The sequence below is a fragment of the Neomonachus schauinslandi genome, chromosome 6 (assembly GCF_002201575.2).
Source record: "Neomonachus schauinslandi chromosome 6, ASM220157v2, whole genome shotgun sequence".
Taxonomy (NCBI): domain Eukaryota; kingdom Metazoa; phylum Chordata; class Mammalia; order Carnivora; family Phocidae; genus Neomonachus; species Neomonachus schauinslandi.
The window spans coordinates 28,123,779-28,150,367 of NC_058408.1; the positions used below are offsets into that span (position 1 = coordinate 28,123,779).

Genomic DNA, 26,589 nt, shown 5'->3' on the forward strand with positions numbered 1-26,589 from the left:
TGGGAGCCCCTAACGCTAGAAGTCCCACCACCCGAGCCCAGCCACGAGCCTGGCCACATGGCCGGGTACATGTAGATGGTGTCATTCCTGAACGGCCCCTTGTCATCAAACCCACAGGAGCTGAGACGGAAGCCAGACACTGAAGGGAAGGATGGCTGAGACACTGAGAAAGGTGACCAAGGAGAAACGGGCCGGGAAAGGAGCTGGAAGAGAGTGGGCAGTCAGCAAAAGAAGCAGGATCGAGGTTGGAGATGTGTCCCTATCTCCCAGGTTGCAGATGCCCCCCAAGAAAGAAGGGACAGGGCACAGGACAGACCCCTTTTAATACCAGCTGGCCAAGGGGAGCAGGAAGGGCAGGCTGGTGAGAAGGGCTCGCCCTGCTCTGGGTCAGGCCCCCAGGCTGAGCGCAGGGTCACTCACTCCTCTCTGGAAGAGTCCTTCCACCTCCCAGACACCCTCTGTGCCTGTCTGGTTGCTAAACGTCCCCTGGCCACCGGCAGCCTTGCGTCCCCCCCACCTCTGCCACCAGCTAAATTAGTGCACACACAGCCTCTTTGTACCCAGCCGCCTCACACACGTGTTCGGATGGCTCCCACAGCGTCTGTCTGTCTCGCATTCCCCTCCTTGGGGTGCACATCACGAGCGCACTGGCTCTGTTCATCTATGGCACATGCCCCAGCATCAGCCTCTCCTACCTTGTCTCCCCATGACGCTGTCTTGCATATTCAGTGAATGTTGATCTGTCTCTTCTGTACGTGCCTTGGGTCTCTCTGGGCCTGACTCTTTCTGCCTGTTTTTCAAAATCCAGACTTTTATACATCTGCCTGTGCTCGTCCCATCATCACTCCCACATAGAGGCAAGAACAATCCAGTCCTGCAAACTCTTTAGGGCGCCCCTATGCAAGCTCAGTGGTTAGTCTGACTGCCTGGCTTGCTGGCCCTTCTTAGCTGCAGTGAATGGTCTTTTGCTGGCTGGCCAGAGACATCTGATAGCCCAGAGGCCAGAGCTGGCCCCTCGTGGACATCCTGGGACAGCTCAGCCTTTGAGCCTGAGTCAACAAGGACTTATATTCACAGAGCCTTGGGCTGCTCCTTCTGCCTCTTCTGCCTGTGGTCCTGAGCTCCTCGCTGTGGCTACTTTGTGGCTCTCCAAAGAAGATCCTATCCTGGAAGACAGAGAGGTCACTTAGGGTCATCCCACATGGGGGTCTCTAACTAAGATTCACTGGCCAGTCAATAACATGACCTGAGAACATATTCTGCTGGGTGCTGAGAAAAAGTAGAAAATAGGGTCTCTGTCCTTGGGAAGCTCCTACTCCAGTGGAAGGCACGTGATCCCTGCCCCAGAAATTCTCCCAGGCTTAGGGGGCACATGGGCTGCATACAGAGGGAAAAGGTTTCATGGTAGACCCAGCAAGGCAGTGGGTATACCAAAAAGAGCACAGGACATGGGAGTCAGAAGGCCTGGGTTTTGCTTGAGGCAGCCACTTTCAAGTTATGTGATTCTGGCAAGCCAAGTTCCAATTTCTTCACTTGCAAATTGGGGAAAAGAATATCTAATTCAGTGTTAAGATTAAATAAAACAATGAGATATTAGTGTTTTGTAGACCATACATGCTATGCAATTGTTAGAGAATCTAAAAAGCACAAGTTACTACAGTATGAGTTATATGTACAAGTTCTAAGACAATCCAGAGTCAGAGAGCAATCACAGTGCAATGAGATGGATTAGAAAAGGCTTCCTGGAAGGAGGGGATGTGGCAGATGAGTGGGCAACTGAATCACCACCCAGGGGGAAAAGTTCCATTCTATAGGTGGTCTTTAGGACCTTTACTGCTTTAATTTTCCAGGAGCCAACCAAGAGAAGGGAGGGAGGTAACATTTACTGAGGCCCTGCTGCATACCTAGTGTATTAATACAACATATTCCATAACATCCTTATAGGAATCTTATTCCCATATAACTATTCCCACTGGAATGGATTCACAGCTTTCCCAAAGCGTCAGAGCTGGGATCTGAACCCAGGCCTATCAGACTTCCAGACTTATGCTCTTTCTGTAATATCAGATTGCATGGAATTTCCAGGCATTCCTTGAGCCCAGCTGGCTTATCACAGAATATAAGGTTGGTGGGAAAAGGAGGAGGGAGCTGACAATTAAAGAAGATAGAGACAAGTGGACAGGCAGGTGGGCAGGCCTTTTGGGGGGAGGGGGAGCCAAACCCATCTCAACAGCTTCCTCAACCCCTTATCCATCCTGATTGTCGACCAAATTGTCTGTCATCAAACTCAGTGAAAACCCCAGCAGCTCAATTGTAGGTTACTAGGACGCGTCAGAGGAGGGGCCACGCCTCCGGCTGCATCAGTTGCCGTGGCAACGAGCGCACATCCAGCTGCCCCTCCGGAATACCTGGCTCGCTCCAATCTTCCATCAGCCCTGATGGGTTGGAACAGATACTGTGATCCAAGTTAACCCCACACAGACTGTAGAGTGCTAACACGATTTTGTTTTAAGAATTAAGGGGTGTTTCAAGAGCCAGGAGCTCTCTGAAGCTACCTCCTTCTTCCATCCGTACCCAGGAATCAGACTCCACACCCTCCTTCCCTTCCTTTCCTCTCAACTTCCCTCTTTATAATCAATGCCATTTGTGTCCCACCCACTCTGCAGTAAACCGTTCGGTAGATGTTAACAGAACACCGGGGCGCCTGGGTGGATCTGGTTAAAGTGTCTGCCTTTGGCTCAGGTCATGATCCCAGTGTCCTGGGATCGAGCCCTGCATCAGGCTCCCAGCTCGGCAGAAAGCATGCTTCTCCTTCTTCTGCCTGCCGCTCCCCCTGCGTGTACCCTCTCTGTCAAATAAATAAATAAAATCTTAAAAACAACAACAACACTACTGCGCCTATGCCTCGGATCACTCGTGCCTCTCATCCTGAGGGATTTCTCTCAGCCTATGTGGAGTGCGCCAGAAAAGCCAGGATGCAATGCCCCTTGGAGTTGCCCGCAGCCCATCATAACTGGCAGTCGAAAGGTAAATACCTATGCTTCCTTGCCCACTGCGTGGAACAGCTCTGAGGAGTGTTCCATGGAATCCCCCAGAAATCCCTAAGGGCCAGTTGCCCACAGCAGTAACCTCCATGTAAACATATCCTGCACTGGCTTCCCTTCTCTTCCCTGACTCACTTCCCCACTCCCCATCTGTGTTTTCTAGAATCATCTACCAAATAAACCACTTGCACTCAAATAAACCACTTGTCTCAAGGTCTCCTTCCGGGGACCCCAGCACAAGACACTCTTCATAGACAATAAATGTATGTTTGAGTGCAGGTCATGATGGGAAAGGGGCCGTGTCCGACTGTGTGATCATGCATGCAATTAGCTTAGCTTTACTGCGTAACTACCTGTGGCCCAGATCTGCCATTCACAGATGGGTGCCATGTGCCACAGGAGAACACTGGGTGAGCAGGTGCCCCTGGGTCAGAACATATCCACCTTGCTTGGCAAGCCACTTAGTTGGTCAGCCTCGAGTGAGGATCAGAAACAGCCTTTTGAAGCAAGAAGGTTAACAAACACTTTTTCAAATACTGTACTATCATTTCACATGTGCATGTGATGGCTTAGGCGCGTCCATTTGTGAGTGCCTGCCATCACATGGCTAACAAACAAGAGCTAGCATTTGTTGAACACTTATTACATATAAACATATTAACAAATTTAATCCTCACATCAATCTCCCAGAGTAGGTCCCATTACTGCCCATGTTTTTCAGCTAAGGAAACAGGCTGAGGGAGAATAAGCACTCACCCAAACCCACAGAGCTAATAAGAAGGGCCAGGACTCAGACCCAGGAGCTGAAAGTCTTCCCTCTAAGCCAGTCTACTACCCTGTCCCTGGTATGGTGGTGTGCCTATGTGGATAAGCCTGTTCTCCAAGGTCTGTTGACTTAACTGTACACCACAGGACTAAAAGAATATCAAGATGGTGTTGAAAAGCAAAACAAGATCTTCCTTTGCAAAATAAGTCAAAGCCCAAATTCAGAGAACTCATCTGCCAAGCTGAAGAAATCTTATTTGGGTATTCCAACAGCTCCTAATTAAGAAAGAGGCCATCAGCTAAATGAGCAGAATAGTAAGTTGAGATCAGAATAATATATTTCAAACCAACAGCTCTTTATACGTTTCAAAGCACTCCCACTTGTTCTCTTTCACTTGATCCTCCCAAGGCAAAAATGGTTACCTTTTTACAAATGAACAAATCAAGAGTCAGAGAGGCTAGGGGACTTGCACAGGGCCACACAGCGAGCTAGAGGGGAGCTTTGGATGAACTCCAGATCTCCAGATGCTCCTTCTCCTGCACCACAGAGAAGTATCAACCGAGGCTGCCTTTATGAATCTGTGTGTCAACACTGTAATTGTTAGATGTTATCCCCAAAATGGCAACAACCATTGTCTACTTCAACTACACATCGCTTCTTTCACCACTGACCCAGGAGGCATCCTACCTCCCTTTTAGATTTGAAGCCCGTCAAGGACAGAAACTGAGTTTCCCTTTTGAGCTTGAATGCTGGGTCCTCCCCTGAAGGATCCCCTATCACCCTCTACCCTAATCCTTGTGTTCCATGGGCAAAAGCCAGGCCTGGGCCAGCTGCCCATTACGTGGGAGACCTCAAGAACTGCCAGGAAACAGAGGAGATAAAGGCAGAAGAAGACTCCCCCCACCCCCACTGTCCATTCAAATTAAAAAAGATTGTCTTCTCTTTGTACAAACCCTACAAAAACCCAGTGCCCATTCCAAGAGAATTCTTGTCACTGAAGGTGGTTGGGTTGGGCATTTGGGGTTGACCAGTCAGATACCAGCCAAACTAGGGAGCAGCAAATGAGGCTCCTTCTCCGGAGGGTGGCTGCAGACCGAGGCTGAGGCCAGCTTCGCAAGGCTGGGAGGTGTCCCTTTAAGGCTTGGGCTCACTGCCTCTGGGAGCAGAGAGCCAGCCTAGGAGAAGGCAGGGGCCTACAGTTTATTTTAGTTGACATTTTTCAACGTCAGGACACTTCAGAGCCAAGAAGGAAACGAATCCCATCTGTTCCTGAGCCCCCAAGCACAGTTCAAGAGGACAGGCTGGGGAAGGGAGGGGGAGGCGAAGAGAGAACAAGAATCCTGGAACATCCAGCCACACACACGGAGCGGGAAGCCACCTGCGGAGAGACACAGGGCACGGCCGACAGTCGCCAAGAAGTCCTGTTGTCCCTCCAACACACCCACAGAGCTCTTTCAAGATGGGGCCTGCTGGCTCTGTCTAAGGCTCTGCAGCCTTTGGCACAGGTCGCTGGACAGCAGTCCCGCCAGGGCTGCTGATGACACAACTCTATGCCATGGGAATGGCGCCCACTGGAGGTGTGCAACACGGCGGTACCGCTGCTGGCTCGGCCTGGGGTTCCTGCTCCTCACCGCCGCACGGCTCAGACACAGCCCAGCCCAGCTGCCGTTCACATGCGCAGAAATGGAGACAGTGAGAGGGAAATCCAAGTTCAAGTAGGGAGGGAATGGAGAGCCTCCTGACCTCCTTCCCCTCTGGGCACATCTGCTCCCTATGCCCAGTGCCTCTATCTCCGCACAGGAGCCCATCCTTGACTCCCCTCCTGTTCCAACTCTGGGTGCCAGTGAAGGGAAGGACAGATGGCCGTGGAACTTATCTTCTTACTTAGATTAAATTCCAGACCTTCCTATTTTTAGAAAAACAAATTCCTGTTCTCTTTTCAAGAGGTAAAAATGTCTCTCAAACTGTCATCTAGGACAGTCCGCGGCCAACCTCAAGTTGTCTATAGCGTCATGCTTTGGAGATTACCCTGGCAGGCCTAGTGTCAGGCGGTGATTGGTTTAGGTGCCAAATTTTAAGAGGATCATTGACAACTTGAGAGCTTCCAGGGGAGAGTGAAGAGGATAATCACGATCTGGAAAACTGGGTCATTTAAGAAAATAATGAAATAAGCTGGGGACTTTTTTTTTTTTTTTTTGGTCTAGAGAAGAGACTATCTGAGCGATCATTAAGAACATGTTGAGGGGCGCCTGGGTGGCTCAGTCGTTAAGCGTCTGCCTTCGGCTCAGGTCATGATCCCAGGGTCCTGGGATCGAGCCCCGCATCGGGCTCCCTGCTCGGCGGGAAGCCTGCTTCTCCCTCTCCCACTCCCCCTGCTTGTGTTCCCTCTCTCGCTGTGTCTCTCTCTGTCAAATAAATCAATAAAATCTTAAAAAAAAAAAAAAAAAAGAACATGTTGAAATATTTGAGTGAAGATTTCCACTTACTCTATTTTTCTTGGATGGCAGCATTTGAATCAATAGGCCGAAGGGAAGCTGATTTCAGGTGGATATTTAGAAACGTTCTCATAATTTTGTTCTATAGGAAATAAAATAAGCTCATTGTGTCTACGCAAGGCAACACCGAAAGAGTGGCTATCAGGAATGCTATAAAGAAGATTCTTGTCCCTTATGGGAAGATAGACTAGTCCAAAATCACTGAGAAGCTTTAGAAAAATATGGCTTCCTGAGTAGCAGAGAATCTGCCTTGGTAGGTCTGGAATGGGATTTGGAATCTAAATTTTTAAGAAGTCCCATTAGCTATAAAACTCTTAGAAGAAAACACAGGGGCAGAGGTTCGTGACATTGGATTTGGCAGTGACTTCTTGGATACAACACCTAAAGCATAGGCAACAAAAGAAACATTAGATAAATTGGAGTTCATCAAAATGAAAAACTTTTGTGCTCAGAGGACACTAATAACAGAATGAAAAGGCAACCCATAGGACGGGAGAAAATATTCGCAAATCATATGTCTGACAAGAGATTAATAACCAGAATATATAAAGAACTCCTACAACTCAACAATGACAACACAACCCAATTAAAAAATGGGTAAAGGACTTGAATAGACATTTTTCCAAAGATGACATAGCAATGGCCAATAAACACATGAAAAGATGTTCAACACCGCTACTCGTCAGGGAAACACAAATCAAAACCACAATGAGATACCACTTCACACTCATTAGGATGGCTATTATTAAAAACCCAAACAAACAGAAAATTGTAAGTGTTGGCAAGGAGGTGGAGAAATTGTACTCCTCATGCATTGCTGGTGGAAATGTAAAATGGTATGGCCCTGTGGAAAACAGTATAGAGGTTCCTCAAAAATTAAAATAGAATAACTATATGTGATCATATGTAATTACATATGATCTGATAATCCTACTTTTTGGTATGTACCCAAAGAATTGAAAGCAAGGGCCTGAACAGATATTTGTTCACCAATGTTCACAGCAGGATTATTTACAAGAGCCAGAAAGTGGAAACAACCCATTGACAGCTGAATGGATAAATAAAATGTGGTATATCCCTACATTAAAATATTATTTAGCCCTAAAAAGGAAGGAAATTCTGGTACATTCTACACATAAATGAACCCTGAGGACATTATGCTAGGTAAAACAAACCAGTCCCAGCAGGACACATACTGTATGATTCTGCCTGCATGAGGTACCTAGAGCAGTCAAGTTCACAAAGACAGAGTAGAATGGTGGTTGCCAGGGGCTAGGGGGAGGGGAAAATGATAAGTCAGCATTCCATGGGGACAGAGTTTCAGTTTGGGAAGATGGAAAAAGTTCTGGAGATGAATGGCAGTCATGGTTACATAACCATGTGGATGCGCTTCATGCCATTGAGCTGCACTCTAAAAAATTGTTGATGTATTAGCTATATATAAAAAAACATGTATTTTGCCACAATTTTTTAAAAACTGTAATTTTTAAAAATAGGATTCTTTTGGCAGCAAATTCACCTTCCTCATTCTAGTTTGCTGAGCTTCCGTTTGAAGAATGTGCCTTCCCTGAGCCCCCACAGACTGGCAACCCAGAGAAGGCCTGGTGTTTGGATGGAGCGGAGAGAGCTGAAAAACACCCAAGGGGCTGCTCCCCCAGCAGATAACTGAGAGCACTCCGAATCACTGTCATCTTGCATGGCTCACTCGGACGGCTTGTGGCTGATCGTGTGTCGCCCAGTGGGGAAAGCAGAGGCTTCACCTCTCCTGCTAGCCTAGTATTGGGAAGCAGGAGACTGAATGGCAATGGGCAGTGGCTGACAGGGGTCAAGGAGGTGTCACTGTGTTGGTTGAGAAAGGAAGCCCTACAGGCCACCCCTACAGGGAACAGCCCTACTCAGTTCATGAATAGGGAAAACAATTTTCGGAGAAACAGGACATATTCTAAATTATAAAACCTGGACGGAAACCACAGTGGGGGTTGGGAGGGCCAAGAAGGAGGCTGAGCAGGGGCCGCTCAGGTCTGCATGTTCTCTTGTTGGAATTGAGGATGCCCAGTCTCTAATGAAAAAGCACAACACTTAACCATGCAAACACATAACTGAGGAGTGACTGCTTACATGAAAATTACTGGGATTATAAGTGGGTTCCCCTCAGCTCTGACTTCCTTAGCACACTGAAGGTGGGTGTGTTCCTAGGCCTGGCAGGGAAGTCAACAATGGAGAAACCTTAGAACTATCAAGCGTTAAGAGTTCCTGCTAACTGCAGACCGCCCATAAACAACACACATGAAATCATCTTGGAAACCAGCATCGCAGATTGTAGTCAGGTCCACTTTACGGATACTTCCATGCCAACACTTTCTTCTCCAGAAAGTCTGGGTTTGCACGTTCTCATTCATGCTAGGCTAAGTGAAGTCTGCTTTTTTTTAACTGATTCAGGAGCACACACCCTGTCCAGAGGGAAGGGGATAAAGAAAGGGTGGATTAAGCTCATCTTTCCTGGCTCCCCTCTGCCTAGCATCCCATGCCCTCACACCCCCAAAATCGATGCTCCCAGGTTTGGCCAGCTGCTGCTACATCTGTCCCAGCTGCTGATTCTGAGTGGCACTCGGGTGAAACTGCACAGTCCCTGGGGGCAAGTCTGGGAACCTCAGGGGGCAGGAGTCCTTCTCCTCCTTCAGAATGGCATTTTAAGAATAACGATAATAACCAGTAACAGCAAAAAAAAAAAAAAAAGCTAACATTTATTGAGCATTTACAATGAGCCAGGGATTATTCCAAGCACTTTCTATGTGTTTAGCTATTTAATCCTTATAATCATCCTGAGATAGGTTCTATTATCTGCATTTAGCAGACAGACAAACTAAAGCCTGGAGAGGTTACCTAACTTCCCCAAGCTCACATAGCTAGGAAGTCCTGCCACCTGCGTCAGACTGGGATCTCTCCAAAGGCAGGAGTCCTGTGCCTTCCAACGTTTGGTAAATCTTCTGCCATGGCCATTGCGTGCACCGTGGAGGACGGCTCTCACCTCCCTCTGTCTGGGAGCTTCCCGAGGGCTGGGGCTGCGGTCCTTCCAGCACATGGGGAACTTTCAGAGCCCTCTGCCTCACAGGGGTTGTGCCTCCCTTTGCCCCACCCAACTGGGAGCTCTCAGAAGGCAGGGACCGGATGCTTCCTCAGAGAAGCAGCTTCCCAGCACAGTGGCTGTACAAAGCAGCCCATCAGACACCTTGGCTCTCCTTCCTGCCCGGCAAAGCCCTCTGAGCACAGGAGGAGCTGGGTGGCTTTTCTGCAGTCCCAGCTCCAGGCTGGTGGATCTGAGCGTGAGGTCGGGCCGGCCCCGGGGATTGAAGAGGCAGTAAACAACCCCATTCATGAGTCAGTTGTTTTGCTCCAGAGCAGCCTCATCAGCCGGACAGGCCCTGCCCAGTCCCTCCAAGTTTGTCCCCAAGGGTGGGGAACAGTGGATGGCCTGGAGCTCAGCTCTTAGTCCTTTCCTAGGAGGGGCTACTTTCCATTCTCTTGAAGCTTGGGGGGTTTTTATTGGGAAGAGGTAGTCCCTAAGAGGGGTAGGGGGAAGGGGTGTTGTCACTACTTGTGTGGTCCCTTGCAAAGTTCCAGCAAACCAAGAAGGAAGAGAGGAAGTAGCAGTGAACTGAAAGATGCTCTGGAGAAGGTTCCAGAACCACTACAGCTCTCCGATCTCACGGCTTGGAACAGTTGGGCCAGGACCCCTCCCACCTCCCACACTTCTTTCTTTCTATCTTCTCCTTCACTTCCCAGACTGTTGCCTATGTCCACGTTGCTCCACAAACCCAACCCTGCCAATTGGGGGCAGAAAAGATGAGGGTCCCTGTGGGGCAAAGTACAGGAAGGAAGGGTTTAACAGACCGGGATAGGGGCTCGGAAGTTGCATTACTGGTAGAAGGTCTGCAGAGGAAGAAACCAGAGCAGTGGAAACTGAGTGCCATGGGGGAAGGCACACGGGACAGAGGGCCGGGAATCCCGGCGAGGGAAGGGGGAGCCACCAGTCCCACTTTTCTGTTTCAGTGGTGCTCTTATTTTCTCTTCCTGTTAGACTCGGAGGTAGATAGGTGTAGTCCTCTCATCCTCTTTTTACAAAGGGGATAGCAGATTAGGTTGTCCGAGGCCCACACGGAGTTAGCAGAACGGGGACTAACGCCATTTCCTCCCCAGAGCCCTTCCCGTCAGCCTTTTGAGGGCAAAGGACCGGGGAGGGCGGGGCATGCCTTAGAGCGACAGCCACCCGGGCCAATGAGAGGGAGGTCCCGCCATTGACCAATCAGCCCCTCCAATGGTGGCCCCACTCACCACACCAAAGCCCGTAATACACCACATCAAATTTCGGGGGCAGCCACGACCAGTGTCCAAAAGCCCCGCACAGCTGTCTCTTGTCACAGCACAGCAACCCAAACTCCTGTCATGAGTCCCACTCCCCTCTGAAGGAATCCCGCTCCACTGGTCTTCCGCCTGCCCTCCCTAGCCCCCTTGCCCCACGGTGCAAGGGGCCTTACCCGGTAGTGATGTCGTCGTCCTCCGTCATGGTCTTGCCCATGAGGTCGCTGTCGCTCATGTAGCCGGACTTGAGGTCCACCTCGTCCGAGTCCAGGGACTCGACCAGCTCCAGGCGGGAGATGTGGCTGAGCTTGCTGGGGCTGCGCATGGGCATGGTGTGCGAGTAGTGGGCCCGTTCCCCGTGCATGTACCAGGCGGGCGGCCCCTCCGAGCGGCAGCCCCCGCCCACCGAGGGCGCGTCCCCGGCCTGCAGCCGCGGGCTGGACTGGCCATAGCGCCAGGAGAGGGGGGACGAGCGGCTGGAGAGGCTGGACACACTGCGAGGGTTGGCGTCATCACTGTCGTAGCACGTCATCTCCAGGGAGCTGGGCAGAGGGCAGAAGGACACTGGTTTTCATTCTGGCAGGGCCGCTCTGGGCCCTGTCCCGGCGGACTGCACTCCAGCGACCCTTCCGCCTTCCCAGGCCCTCCCGCCTCCTCTGCACCTGCCCACGTGGGCTCCAGGAACCTCCAGGAGGCCTCTCTTTGGGTCCGGCACCCCTGTTAGTGTTACCACCTGAGGTTGTCAGATGAAAAGGATTCTTAAGTGCGAGGGAACCAATCCCATATACTGCCTAAGGGCATAGATTTTATGACATGAGCTGGGTTTTAGTCCTTTTCTACCATTTATTTGTAAGTGAGCTGGAGGTGAACTCATCAATCTTGCTAAGCCTCCATTTCCTCATCTGTAAAATGGGGATAATAGCATATTAGCTACTCCACAGAGTCGTAAGGATCACATATGTATATGTCTAACGCAGTGCCTGGTATATACAAGCTGCTCAATAAATGGGAAGAGTCCAGTGGGATCGCTTGGGGGAAGTGGAATAGACTGGTCACCCCAGCTGCAAAGGCCTTGATCATTCATTTGTTCAGGGTGTATCTATCACCTCTTTTCTGTTAACAAGCTAAGAGCTAGTTGATTCCCAAACCAGAGATGGCAAAGCCTGGAGTGGGTTACAGAGGGTATAGGCAAAGCTTTGGGAACCTGAGATGCGTGGCTGGTTCCCAATAAGACTAGTGAAAGGCCTAAGCTGTCAGGAGAAAGCAGCAGCACCTCACCAGAGAACAGAAGCAGCCTTAACTGGAAAGAGGAGAGAACATGGGGAAATGGACAACGGGGTGAAGACAGGATGTGCAGGGCCCCATGCCTCAGGCCCTGCTAGGCCAGGCCAGGAAAGCATGCCCAGGTTTGTGCTGGATGACCTGACACAGAGGGAGTCTGGGAGTTGGAGAAGGAGATGCCTTTCTCCCCCAGGGACCCTCTGCAGGTGGCTGCAGAGAGCAAGGATAGTTGGGATCTGCTTGGAGAGGTGGCCTGGATGTGGGTTCAGACAGAGACTGATCATCCCACTCATCCCAGCAGCGTTGCCAGCCCCAATCAACCATGGGTAGGGTCTCAGGAGCTCAGCCTGACTAAAGCCAGGCAGGGTTGCGTAACTGAAATAGGATCCATAGGCCTGGAAAGCTGGGTAGCTAGGGCAGTCTGTGGCTGCACGAGTTACACAAGCACACGAACCCCCACTCTGTGAACACATCTATTTCTTAGTCACTTTGGGGGGTTAAGGTATGAGTGGGACACTGATTTTTCTATTCTTGTTTTTGTAATGCTCCTTGAAAAAAAGAAAATCCTCCCAAATTGTGTCTACCAACCCTGAGAAAATAAGGGTTGATTTTTTTTTTTAAAGATTTTATTTATTTATTTGAGATAGAGCGAGAAAAAGAGAGAGAGAGAGCGCGCGCGCACACACAAGCAGGGGGGAGGGGCAGAGGGAGAGGGAGAAGCAGGCTTCCCAGACGCGGGGCTCGATCCCAGGATCCCCAGATCATGACCCGAGCTGAAGGCAGACCCCTAACTGACTGAGCCACCCAGGCTTCCCCAAGGGTTGATTTTTTTCGATCAACAGAACTGGAAGAGCCCAAAGACCCTTGAATCTGAGCACGCAGGTGGTCTCTACAGAAGTCCTGTGCACAAGCTGGGGGTGCCCTGGCTGGGCAGGGCAATTTGTGAGCACTGCCTCTGACCCTCTGTGGGGCTTCCTGACCTGGCGTGCATCGAGCTTCTCCCCTCTGGGCCCTCCTCTGGTGTTCGGCGTGTGCTTCGTCACATACTGTGTTATTTCTGTTTCTAATTACTGTGGACCTCGGAGCGAATGGAAGTTCTCTGAAGGAGACTGTGGGCCTGTGTGACTGGCCGCCTCGCTCACCACTGTATGTCAGCACTTTGCGCAGGGCCTGGCATGTTCTTGGGTCCAGGTACAAGAACCAATCAATGAGGAGCAGACCCAGGACGAATGTGTTGAGTTGAAAAGCAGTGACGTTCTCGTCGTCAGACTCAGTCCCGGGACGCACGCAGTAAGGGTTTAATGAAAACAAGCTGACCGTGACGATGAGATGAGAATGGGAAAGGAAAGGATGATGATGGCCATGGTGACGACGCTGGAGAGGTCCAGGACAGCCCGTTTCCCTAGTCAGTCTACACTGCGGCAATAAAATTAGTGCGCAGTGTGGGTTGTGCGTATGCGGAGCATCCAGATCCCTCAGTGCTATTCCTGGCCTACTCCTGCTTAGCTCTCTGCACTAAAAGTGCCTCTTCCTCAGTTCTGCTGCTCTTTTTTACAACCCCCCCCAACCCATCTCCAGACATCTCTAAGTCAGCAGGGGAGGATTCTAGCTTAAAACGTCAGTTCTTGCCTTCCAGCCTTCCATCTGGCACTTCAGTCTTGCCTTTCTCTCTCTCTCGCTCTCTCTCTGGGGTGGGGAGAGTGGCGGGCTTGGAGGGAGACTTTCATTTCCTCTCCAGCCCCAACCCCCTGACCCAGACGCTCTCCTTGCTGGGGAAACGAGCCAGTAGAAATAGAGGAAGCAGGACAGAAATAAAAGATTTCTGAAAAAGGAATTGAATCTAGAGCTAGCCTCTAAGTTCCAGAGTGAAAATAACCTGGCTGGAACTGCTCACTGGACGGGAAGCTCCCCATCAAGCATGAAGCCTGTGTTTGTTCTGGGGTTTGGTGCTCAGCACCGTGCCTGGCATGGGTTCTAAGCTTGCCGGACACAGAACCCACCCTCATCAGCCGGCGTGACTCCGGCAAGGGACCCCTCTCCCCAGCCTCGGCTGCTACTTCTCTAACCCAGACGATATGAACATACCCTGCCTCCTCCCAGGATGGACGGAAGGGCTGATGGATGGAAAGCACTTTAAAAAGTGAAAAAGCCCTACATACTCAGGGAATCATTTTGGCTATCAAAGCGTGGACCAGGAAGAATATAAACCAAAGGCTAAGAGAGGAAGTGGCTCTGGGTCCACAGTCAACAGCAAAACCAGCTCAGGGCTCTTGGTTCCTTTTCCACAAAGGGAGGCAGAAGCCAGAGGTCGGAGGCTCTCCCCTCCAACCAGCCAGCTCTCTCTTCTCCACCCCAAACAGAAAGCAAAGAGGGGTCAGCCTGTCCTGCTTCACGGGCTGGCTGCTCAGAGTCAGTGGCGCCAGGACACGGAAGCTGTTGCTTCTACCCTTCCACTGCGGGTGAGTCATTTGGGGTGTGACCCCCTCAGCAACTAAGCACTTTCTGCCTTCTTTGGCATGGAGCTGGCATATGATTTGGTTGAGAGCTGTTCCAGCAACTTCCCTGGATGGGGGAAGGAGGATGCTCAAGATTTCCTCCACCGAGTCCCTGAACTGGTGAGCCAAGCTGAGCCCGGCCCCTGTCTCACTTGGGTCCTGCTCAGGACTGTGAGGGATGGAGGTTAGGAAGAGATGTAAGGGGGCCTGAGCCCCAGGGCCTCCAGGAGCCTCCCCCCATGCACTCTTTTCCTCAGATGTCCTTGACCACATCCCTTTCAGTAGGCTGGGTCCTGCGAACCCCACAGAATAGAGGCTTTGATTTAGCACTGAAAATATTTCAGCTATCTGGGAGCAAAGGGCTGAGTGTCCAATAAGGAGGATGGGACAGGGCTAGGCAGAGTAGTGGAAGGAGGAAGAGGGGTGTTCTTAAGCAGAAGAAGAACTAGAGCTGATGGGTGAGAGCTATGAAGCCTGATTTCTGTTCCACTGCCTGGTCATGGCAATCCCACGGTGCACAGAGATGATTGACAGTTAGTGAGTTCTCTGTCACTGGAGGTATGTCAGTTTAGTCTGGCTATCACGTGGCCACACACTTGGGCTCAGCAAAGCCCCTATCCTTTTGTCCTTCTGTCCCAACTTTGCTCTCATTTTCCTACCCCAGGAGATGGGGAGGAACCGATCTCCAGTCCAACTGGACAGGCCACCTAATCGCTCTCAGCCTCCCTGCTCCACACCCCCCAGGATTTCCCAATCCTGGCTGTCTACTCCCTCTCCTTCTACCCCCTGCCTGGCCCTCTATCCCCCTTGGAGCTGACAGCATGAGCTCATCTGAGCAGCTCTAGGAGCCAGTGGGGGAAATTCTGAGTCATGACAGAGGCCCTGGTCAGTATGCCGCTCCAGGGAGAGGTGCCATGGGAGGGCAGAATGCCCCACACTGTGGGAGGCTGCAAGGTCTCTGCAGGGTGGGGTGAAGGGGCATAGCCCCATGGCGTGGATCTGGGTGACATGGAGCCTGAGCACTCAGGCTCCCTCAGGCTCCCTCAGCCACTGGCTGAAGAGGCAAGGGGACACCTAACTGAAAGAAGAGGGAAAAGATGCTGGGTGTTGGGATGGGCACGATTCTAGAAGCCTCTAATAACAGAAACTTCAGGACAGGAGGAGGACAGCATCTGTAACAGATGAGGAGACTGGTGTTGAAGGAGGGAAAGTGGACAGGAAGGTCATGCCCTGAATCATGGGGTGGCTTCCCATTCCCCACTCTTGTGCTTTTCAAACTCATTTGCTCAAAATGAAATCTCATGCTCAAGCGCAAGCAGATCCCAGGCAAAGCCAAGCTTCTTTTGCCAAGATGGCCAACTCTCCTGTCCCTGCCGCGGTGGCACCGTGGGGCTCTGAAGCCCTGCTCTCCAGACTGGGAGAGAGAAAGAGCAGTGGAGGGTGTGGCCCCCTCGGCAGTTTAGACCTACCTGTGAGTCACCTGGGACCCTCGCAGACTGGACATGGTCTCTTCCAGGTTCTGTCGAAGATCCAGGACATTCTGCACTGTCCTCTTCCTCTGGGACTCTGGGTCTAGAGGGAGAAAAGAGCAGCTGGGTGAGTGGAGAACTTTCTGGTGAGAGCTGAGGGTGTCAAGGAGTGGAGACTGACCATGTCCCGAGGACACTGCTCCCCAGGCCATGCTGGTCACCCTAGACACATGACCTTGAACCGCCTGACGTCTTGACCCTAGAAGGGGTCTGTGTTGGGCACGCCACCCAGACCCCCTGAGGAACTGTTTCTTCTGGCTTCATTTTTGGGAGGCCTTGCTTCTCAGAGCAGAGGTCCCTGACAGGCAAGGTTCCTGTGGTTGAGGTCAACTGAAATGTCTGCCCCAAACCCCATCTCCAGTGATATGTTGGTAAATGTTTAACAACCAGCCCTCAGAGGTGGGGACGCCCTGACTTGGAGTGTTTGCCAATTTCTGTAGTGTAAATATTCCTCCCATGACTCTTTTAAGCTACCAACATGATGTCACTGACCGCAGGGTTAGGAAGAGATGCTACCAGTCACCTCTGGGAAGCTGGTAAGAGCCAGCTCCAGCATGTCACACTCCCTGGGCCCCAAGCACTGACTGGGAATGTCTGGACTTGCTCTATGGGGCTCAGGGGGGATGGTGCAGATAGAGCCCCTAAAAGTGAGGTGGCTGGTGGGGAGGCTGGAGGGCATGAGCAGTCATTCTCCGGAGCACAGACTGAGCTCTGGGCAACAGTGCGATCCCGAGTGAGGAGGACTGTATGGGTACGGCCACCACCCTCAGAATCCTAAACGATCAGAGGTCCTTTTATTCAACCTTGGTTTCCAGGCAGAATGTTAACATGGTCAGATGAGAAGAATCAATCTACAACAGCAAAAAGCAAACAGAATTTATCCCATCTCCTTTCCAGAGTGAAAATAACATCCAAAAGATGAAGGGGTTCTGAGCATGAAGAACTCAAAGAACTTTCTCCATCTTTCTATCAATCCATCCAGTAAACCTTATCAAACACATAGTTTATGCCAGTAGGCCCTGAGGACACTAAAATGAAGAGGACCTGTCCCTCTCCTGTGGTTTACCTTTGACTGTGGGATCCAAATTCACTGAATGGAATCAAATCCCCCAAGGCCTCCCTGAAAGGCAATGTATGGAGGGTCAGGGGCCTGCAGAGAGCTGATTGCAAAGCAATGGAGAAAGCCCAAGAATCCTGACTCTGAGGCTACTTCCCTTTTCTATCCTGAAACCCTCTGTGGTCCTCCCCTCGTCAAACTGCCCTCTTGGTCCCTCCCCAACCCACAGACTCAGCAGGGGCATGAGGTTCTTTTTGCTGCCAAAGGGAACATTTCCGAATCCCTTCAGAGGCCCATCTTCCCCCAAGAATATACTCAGGCCGGCTGGCAGGGGGCTGCTCTGTCTTGTTGGCCAAGGGGGAACTGGGGAGGGTGGGCAGGAAGCCAGGCGGCACCTTTGCTGAGAACCAGCTCCACACCCAGACCCAGGCACCTCTCCTCTCCCTGGGGGAGCCTACAGGAGGCTGCTACTGCTGGTAGGGTCGCTCATGGTGAGCATCATGTATCCGGCTTCCATGCTGGTGGCAAGAAGGGACAAATGGCAAGCCTCCGTGCCAGGGGCCTGAGCTCTGTCCCACAGAAGCGTCGTCACTTCTGTGGCTGCCAATGCCTATTTATCCTGGCAAATGTCACCTTGTGAGCTTCTCCAAGGCTTTAACGGATGGCTTGGCATGGAACACAGACAGGATCAGAAAGTATACACATATATTTTTAAAGCTTGGTTCCCAAATGCCTGTGTGGGGACTAAGAACACCGTGCCAAGATGTGGGTTCCTGGGCTAGGGCAATTCTTTCTATGGGTTTGGCAGCGATGAGGGAAAGGCGCGCATAACTCTAAGGGGTGTGCAGTCCCAAAGAGGAAGGTGACCAAGAGTTACTCAGAGACTTGTGTGCATGCCAACCCTGTGCATGTATCAGCTAGTTGAATCCTCACAACGTTTACGGGAGGTTTGTGCTCTTGTCCCATTTTACAGATGGGAAAACTAAGACTCAAAACGATGAAAGAAATTGCCCAAGGCCACAGAGCGGAGTCAAGCCCAGGAAGAAACTCGTATTTCTTGTGATCGATCACAGGGTATCTCTGCACCATTACTATCAAGCATGGTGACAGCACACAGTAGGTGCTCAATGAACATTTCAATAGACGGATGCTACCACAAAAACTGTGCCAAGAAATACATTTTTAAAAAGAATGGATAGGGGCGCCTGGGTGGCTCAGTGGGTTGAGGGTTTGACTCTCGGTTTTAGCTCAGGTCATGGTCTTGCGGTTGTGGGGTCGGGCTCGGCGCTGGGCGCGGAGTCTGCTTGGGATCCTCTCTTTCCCTCCCCCTCTCCCCTTCTCCCTATTCGAGCATGTGTGCATGTGCACTCTCTCAAATAAATAAATAAAATCTTAAAAAAAAAAAAGAATGGATGGATATATGTCCCTTTAGGAAAATGTCTTTTTTTTCTTTTTAGGGAAAAGTATTTAATACACATAGTAGCCAGCCCCAGGAGGGTCACTCTGTATTCTCTAATGCTCCTGGCCCTGGGACATGGGGGTGTGGGTGTGGAAACCTGGATCTTAATGCTCTAGTAGTGACAAAAAAAGAGACACTTTCCTACTTCTCATTGCACTGATCACATTGCCCTCTTCCCTCAAAGACCACCCTATCCCGCTACCTCATTTCCGTGTCGGTAGAGTGGGGTGGGAATACCCCAAAGTCTCATAGACTTGCTGAAAATTAGAGCCACAAGAGTCCTTGGAGGTGACCCGGTCCAAGCTGGTTACAGAAGAGATGGGAGGCTGAGGTCCAGCGAGGGGGAGATGAGCTGGAGGTCTCAGAGAGAGGTTAATGGAATAACATCTGATGCCAAGCCTGCCGGCAGTGTAGGCTACGCGCATACACAGCAGGAGTTTGGGTTAGACCCTGATTTGCTGGAGGGTGACCTAGATCTGCATCTGCTCCTAGGCCTGGGTGGGTCCTGCCGAGGCTACCCCCCTGAAGCTCCCTCCGTGCCCCAGCACTGCCCCCTGGTGGTCATCCTGGGCATGCCAGCCTGCTTCTCAAAGGTTCAGCTCAGGGTGGTGGCTCCTGAGAAGTCTGGCTGTGCTCCACATTTGTGGGTGACGGATACCTTCCTCGGGGTACAGAGGTAGCCCCATGATGAGAGTCCTGACATGCACATACAGGGAAGGCCTCTGGAGCTCAAGAAGCTGCAGACACATTGGCTAGGTTGGGGGGCAATTTGATGTTCACGTCCATGACCCCAAGGTAAATCTTTACATATTTAACTAGAAAATATGAATAAAGTTACATTTGCAAAAGAGTTCGCCCCACCCCTCACCCTTGCCCCCTCTTGACCTTCACTCCATCCACCTGACTCATACCTAAGCTTCACCCGTTTCTCACCATCTCCCATGAGGATCAGAGATGGGGTGAAGGTCTGTGAGGCACACACCATTTTGTGATGATGACCCCAAAGCTTGCTGATTTGTTTTACTGGATAAGTCATGGTGCCTCAGAGGTCACCTCCATGTGTCTTGTCAAATGTTTAGTCTGGGTGTGGGATAGGCCTAGGGGACATAACAGAGTACAGACACAGCAGAGAGGGAGGGCCTGGTAGCTCCTCTCCTCCCTCAGCGTCCTTCCCTGTGGGATGCAGTCAGCACACCCCCAGCCTATTTGTCATCTTCGTGCAGATGAGAAAAAAGCGTTCTCCAGGCCGGCTTAGCTAGGGTCTTGCTCTTGCTTGGGCCCACGCTGTGGCCAGCAGAGCACACCTGTCCCCTCCATTGGATGCCCTGATCCGAACACCCCTCACAGCCCTACTCTGAGGGTCTGGGTATGCTCGCTCTTAACTCCTATAGAATAGGGTCCAGCTGTAAGAATGGTGTGTGTGTGTGTGTGTGTGTGTGTGAAGCAGGGTTGGACAAAGGCCAGGTAGGGCTCCTGCAGCTCTGGGTTGACAAGGAGGTCTACGGGGGGAGCTCATGAGGTTGTCCGGGCTCCAAGCCTTTCCCTGCAAAAGGAGCAACCAGGGAGGATGTATGTGCTCCTCTGGCTCAGAAGAGAGCAAGAGTCTCCCCCAACCCAGCCATCACCATGGTAACTCACAGGTGCCACCAACAACATCACCCTCCCAGCATGCACTGGGCATTGCAAGGTAGGATGGTGTTTCTACACACTGTTGCCCCTTACGCAAGACCACAGAGGGCATACTGTTTGTCATGAGTCTCTGGGCTCACGGACTGGCAATCAAATAAACCTGACACACAGATACACACACACACAAATGCAAATAATGTCGCTCCTGAACGCTTACCACACGGCGGGCATGACCCTAAGCACTTTCCCTATCTGTGGACTCCAAAGCTCCTGTTTTTTCCACTACAATACAGTGACCCGAAATACACATGCCTCCAGACATACACAACTACTTGTGGTCTGGCTAGTAGTTTGTGGAAACCATTAGAATCACATGTGTTGGGGGCGCCTGGGGTGCTCAGCCGGTTAAGCGTCTGCCTTCCGCTCAGGTCATGATCTCAGAGTCTTGGGACTGAGTCCCGCATCAGGCTCCCTGCTCAGCAGGAGTCTGCTTCTTCCTCTGCCCTTCACCCCACTTGTGCTCTCTCTCTCTCAAATAAATAAATAAAAATCTAAAAAAAAAAAAAGAATCACACGTGTGCAGGTCTGCAGTTCTGCAGACACATGCACCGAGAGGTTTACGTGGACCCCTCCCCCACTGTAGGTGAGGAAGGAAAAAGATGAAAGCAGTAGCATAGGGATCGTTTAATCTGGAGAAGGGATAATGCACAGGGAGGAAGCACTGTGCAACTGGTGGCAAATCAGGAAAACAAGCTTCCCCAGGAAGGCAAGACAGTGAACTTGAACTAGACTAGGAACTAACCAAGAAATGGAGACGCTGGGGCAAGAATGGACAGGGCGGTGTAGTAGCAAGAACATAGTTCTTCGAGTCGGAAAGACCTGAGTTCAGATCCTGCTCTGTCCTTTCTCGGTGTGTCTGACCTTGCACAAGGCACCTCAGCTTGCTGCAAGTTTCCTCCTCTGTAAAATGGGGAGAATAATGGTGCCCCGCTGGGAGGGTCGTGGCGAGGGTGACAGTGCTCATTCAGGTAAAATGCTCTGTGCGGCAGTTGGCACATAGTAGGTGCTCTATAAACGGTAGCTCTTGTTCATCACAAGGTACAAAGGGGCCGGTGAGCAAAGGGCGCACGCTTGCACTGGGGCTGGGGCTGGCTTCTTGCTTCTTTCCTTTGCAGGTGGGGGGTGCCAGCCCCCCAGGTGCAGCTTGGGTGGACTGCCCATCCTCCTCTGGGCCCTTGCCCTGGCTGGGGGAGGCCCTCAGCCTAGGAGGCAGGGAGTAGACGAGGTGGAAACAAAACTTCATCCTTGAGTCATCAGGTCTGATGACAGCCCTGCACCATAGTGATGTTCCATCTTCAAACCCGCTCCCCCGGACCCTGGCTCAGCCGAGGGAGAGGCTGGGCCTTGGGGGCCATCCCTGGCCAGCAGTCTGAAATTGGAGGTAGTAAGGGATGGGGGCCTCCAATGCAGGCTAAGAACCCCACCAGATTTAGGGAGGTGTGGGGAGGAGGAGGGACTCCAGGGGATCCATCCCCCAGCAGTCAAATTTACCCAAGTTCTGTACAATTTTAATTATTAGCTGACAATTAAGTAAACTGTGATAACTGACTGCCGAAATCTTAATTACTTCCACCAATGTTTCAGAAACCGCATTAGTCGTTTAGCCCAGGGCAGAGGCCACAGAGGACTGGGTTCTCGGCTGACTTCTGTACGAGCTTCTGCTGTGAGTGGCTGGGCTCCGTGAGAAGCCACAGGAGAAACGGAAGTGACTCAAGGGCAAGAACATTTTCAAGTCTTGGCATTTCGGGGCTCGGAAGAATCATCTGCCCTCTCACTGCATAGATGGGGGAAAAACAACACCTCCCTCAGGCCCAGAGAGCGGAAAGGCGAGCCCCGAGTCCAGGTGGTGAACAGCAGGGCAGGTGTGCTCTTGGCCTGGGGCTCTTCCTGGCTGGGCTGTGGGCTGGGGATGAGAGGCACTGAGATGTGTCCCCAGAGGGGGTGATCAAAATGTAAATTACAGTGGAGCACCTGGGTGGCTCAGTCAGTTAAACATCTGACTCTTTGACTTCCGCTCAGGTCACGATCTCAGGGTCATGAGATCAAGCGGGGAGTCCGCTTGAGATTCTCTCTCCCTCTTCCTCTGCCCCTCCCCCTGCTCGCACACGCGTGCTCTCGCTCTCTCTCTCAAAATTAACAAATAAATCTTTAAAAACAAACAAACAGGGCGCCTGGGTGGCTCAGTTGGTTAAGCGACTGCCTTCGGCTCAGGTCATGATCCTGGAGTTCCTGGATCGAGTCCCGCATCGGGCTCCCTGCTCGGCGGGGAGTCTGCTTCGTCCTCTGACCCTATCCCCTCTCATGTGTTCTCTCTCTCTCATTCTCTCTCTCTCAAATAAATAAATAAAATCTTTAAAAAAAAACAAACAATGTAAATTACTGTTCGGGATGGTCTGGGAATAGATCCGCTTAGATATCCAGGCTAGACTAAATGACCTGCAGAAGGAGGAATCAAGCATCTCACACACACACACACACACACACACACACACTCAACCACTCCCAAGAAGAAAACAAAAAATCTCTCCTGACCCTATTAGATCCCAAGGGTGGCATCCAAGTCTTCTCCAAACTCTAAAATCTGTCAGCTTGGGCTCCTAGTACACATGGGGCAAACAGCATTATAATAAAAGCGTTACGAACACAAGTATTCCAGCCCTAGCCAGTGGGCCACCTTCTCCAAGAATATTTAGTACCACGAGCACAAAGGATGCTTGGGAGTTTACCACATCACAACTAGTATCCACGGCTGACATGCTGTGTTTCCCACGAGTCAAATGTCTTTGGCATCACTTTTCTCTCTCTCCTCTACTCAAGGACACACACCTTCGACGTCCAGCCAGAGGAGGCGACGGGGGCCCACCTCTGGGGAGTCCTCAGCCCTCCAGGTCTCCACCCCGTGCTCAGAGGTTGCTCTAGGTGGGTCCTGCAGGTCCTTGCAGCCAGCAGCCTTGCACCGGATGGACTCCTCATCTTGAGTCTTGGGAGCCTCGGTCTGGCGGTGCGGCAGAAGCAGGCATGGAAACTGACAGGTGACCCAGCTCACCAGTCTCCCCTGAGCTCAGGCAACCTCCCTACAATTCCACTCCTCCTTCCACCCTGCTCACCATCCGATGAGCCCGGAGGCCCTAGAGAGAGAGCACTGGGTGGGCCTCCATGCAAGAGGCACCCCCTTCCATGGAGCATGCAGGCGGGGGGACGTTTTATTCTGTTACCAATTCTGTCATTTCACTCATCCCCCCACGTAAGTCATAATATTGTCAGAGGCGATTGTCACAGAACCCTGCGGTGTGACAAATCACACACTTCTAGTTAGTGAGTGCTCCTGCCCCCTGGAGAGTTTCATCCTTGCCCCAGAGAATCCTGAATCCTCCCAACTAGCGTGAACTGGAGCCAAGTGTTTGTGGCCCTCCTGCGGGGTGCTGCATGGGGCAAAGTACTTAGAAAGAGCCAGGACTCAAGAAATAATATATTGGCCACATGAATGGGAGGCAAGGCAAGGCAAACCAGGAGATAGAAGTGAAATCTGGGGCCAGAGAGAAGGGCATGCGTGGTCCACCCCTGGCCTGGGATTGCCAGGCAGGTGTCTCTCCAGATCACCTAGAGTTTTGATTTTTTTTTTTTTTAAAGATTTTATTTATTTATTTGAGCCAGAGAGAATGAGAGAGAGAGAGAGAGAGCACATGAGAGGGGGGAGGGTCGGAGGGAGAAGCAGGCTCTCTGCCGAGCAGGGAGCCCGATGCGGGACTCGATCCCGGGACTCCAGGATCATGACCTGAGCTGAAGGCAGTCGCTTAACCAACTGAGCCACCCAGGCGCCCTAGAGTTTTGATTTTGATTGAGTCAGAAGGTTTGGATCAGAGAGCCTCCGCAATATGTCCCTAGTGGACTGGGCTAAGAGGAAGGGGGAGGCAGGGGTACAGGGGAGGAAGGCAGCGGGGGCAGGCTTGCTCTTCCTGAGGGCACACACTAATTAGCTGTGGGGTCCTGGATAAATTACTTCCCTTCTCTGGGCCTTAATTTCCCTATCTATAAAAAAACGGAGTTGGGAGGGTGCCTGGGCGGCTCAGTCAGTTAAGCATCCGACTCTTGATTTTGGCTCAGGTCATGATCTCAGGACCTGAGATCAAGTCCCATGTCGGCTCTGCTCTGGGTGTGAAGTCTGCTTAAGATTCTCTCTCTCCCTCTCCCTTTGCCTCTCCTCAGCCTCCTCTAAAGAAAAAATAAATCAAGGGAGTTGGGGTAGGGGATACCCAAGGCCCCTAACCAACTTTGACCATCTGGTGCTATAGCTTTGTAGTTGGCTAAATCCCATACAAACATCTTTTCTCCCAGAATGTGTTAAAGATTCGGGGGTAAGGGTGTCATCCCCAGTGACCATGACTCAACAGGCTGAGATGGGGCATCTTTGCAAGCCCCCAATATTGATGATACAGAAGGTCTTGTTTCTTTAAAAAATATTTTATTTATTGGGGCACCTGGGTGGTTCAGTCAGTTGGGTGTCTACCTTCAGCTCAGGTCATGATCCTGGGGTCCTGGGATCAAGCCCCACATCAGGCTCCCTGCTCAGTGGGGAGTCTGCTTCTCCCTCTCCCTCTGTCCCCTGCCTCAAATAAATAAATAAACAATCTTAAAAAAAAAGTTTATTCATTTGAAAGAGAGAGACAGACAGAGAGCATGAGCAGGGGAAAGGGGGGGTGGGGTGGGGAGAGAGGGAGAGAGAGAGTAAGTAAGATGGGGAGGAGCAGAGGGAGGGAGAGAATCCTCAAGCTGACTCCCCGCAGAGCGTGGAGCCCAACAAGGGGCTCCATCTCATGAGCCTGAGATCATGACCTGAGCTGAAATCAAGAGTCAGACACTTAACCGAATGAGCCACCAGGCAGCCCCAGAAGGTCACATTTTGAGAAATTCTGACATCTTGTTGCACACCACCAGAATAGATGTCCATCACAAAACAGGGCTGAGTTCCTGATGCCAGGCCACTGGGCTGTGTCCTGGGCCTTCAGACCAAGTCTACTCCCTGGGCACACATCCACTGTTTTCTGGGAAAGCCCACTCGTCCATCACGAGGAGCCACCTAGTCCCCCTGCTGCTCGGAGGATGCCCGCCCCAGTCCAGTCCCTGCCAGGGTCGCTGCTGCGGAGACGGGCCACAAGGGGGCGCTGCTGGTCCTCAGCCAGCCGTGGCCTTGCAGCAGCCGCAGTACTACAGAAAAGCAGCCCTCTCGCTCTCAGGCTTGCAAGGGGCTGCCAGAAGGGTCTTTTCCCCTCTGCATTCTGCTTAGCACACCTCCTTTCCTCCCAGATTCTGCACTCCTGGGGCCTGCATCCTGCCCCCGACCCCAGGCCTCAGTGCCTGGGTTGTACTATCATCCTTGGAGAAGCGCCAAGAGTTTGCAGCATCTACTTTGGGGAGCCTGTCCTACTCATGGGGAGAGGGAGCAGTGCCTGGCTTCTGGGCTGAGCCGATCAGCCCTGGGCGTGCAGAGGGTTTGCGGGGGGGGTGTTCCGGGGACCTGTGGGCTCCACTTGGCAAGCTCAGATCCAGAGCCAAAGTCTCGGAGAGACTCCAACGGGCTTTCTGCTCCAGTGCCCAGCGGGACAAGGGGTTGCCTGTGGGGCGTGGATGAGGGCTTGGATCTGTGCTCTGGAGGTCTCCCTCCTGGTGAGAGGGAGGAGAGTCAGCCCCGCCACACCCCCACCATGCCCAGCCTGGCCCTTTCCGGGGGCGGGGTGGGGGGGGGCGGGATAGTGGCAGCCTCTCTCTGCAGTGAGCAGGAGGGAGGAGGGGAGCCAGAGACAGCAGCTCCACAAGGCTGCCCGGGTCAGGCCGGCTCAGCCTGCTCAGCCAGTGAGCAAGTGCAACCTTTGGAGGCGACCACGGAGAGTGAGCATTAAAGCTCCAGGGGAAAGCAATACCTCCGCGGCCACTTCCTACCGTCTAGCCCTGATAGGGCTTTAGGTAAGGACTGGTGGAGGGCGGTCAATGCTGGGCGCTGGGGGCCAAGGAGGGGACGCCTGCCTGCACCCCTGCAGGGAAGGGGTGCCGGTTTGCTATTCCTGTCCTCTTCTCTTCCCCACCCCACGTACCTCTGAATGTGAGGTTATAGGATCAGAGAGAAGATTCTCGAACATATTCAATCTTCTCTCCTTTAAAGACTTAGACACTGGGCTCAGCTCGGGAGGGCAGGCCTCCTGCAGAAAATGAACTGCCTGCCTCCGCAGGAGACAAGCCCTGCCTCTCCTGCCCAGCGGACCTCAAGGTTTACTGGCACTGCTTTCCAGTAGCGATGCTGCCCAGACCCTACATGTTGACACCAGGCTCTCGTGACGCTGCTGCTGGGGGCTGGGAGCTGGGAGTGGTTGTGATAGGGGCAGTTTACACAGCAGAGAGGGGGCTGCAGGCCAAGCGGGGA

The 26,589-nt window shown here is 51.9% G+C and overlaps 1 protein-coding gene across 1 annotated transcript in view; it reads right to left on the reverse strand.

The window, feature by feature from the left end:
* NAV1 (neuron navigator 1) overlaps positions 1-26,589 on the reverse strand; it is a 170,286-nt gene that overhangs the window by 75,099 nt on the left and 68,598 nt on the right. Inside the window, exons 4-5 of the mRNA XM_044916343.1 lie at positions 15,910-16,012; positions 10,841-11,206 (exon numbers count right to left, since the gene is read on the reverse strand). Of these exons, the coding sequence (XP_044772278.1) occupies positions 10,841-11,206; positions 15,910-16,012 (469 nt within the window). The remainder of the gene's footprint in view (positions 1-10,840; positions 11,207-15,909; positions 16,013-26,589) is intronic.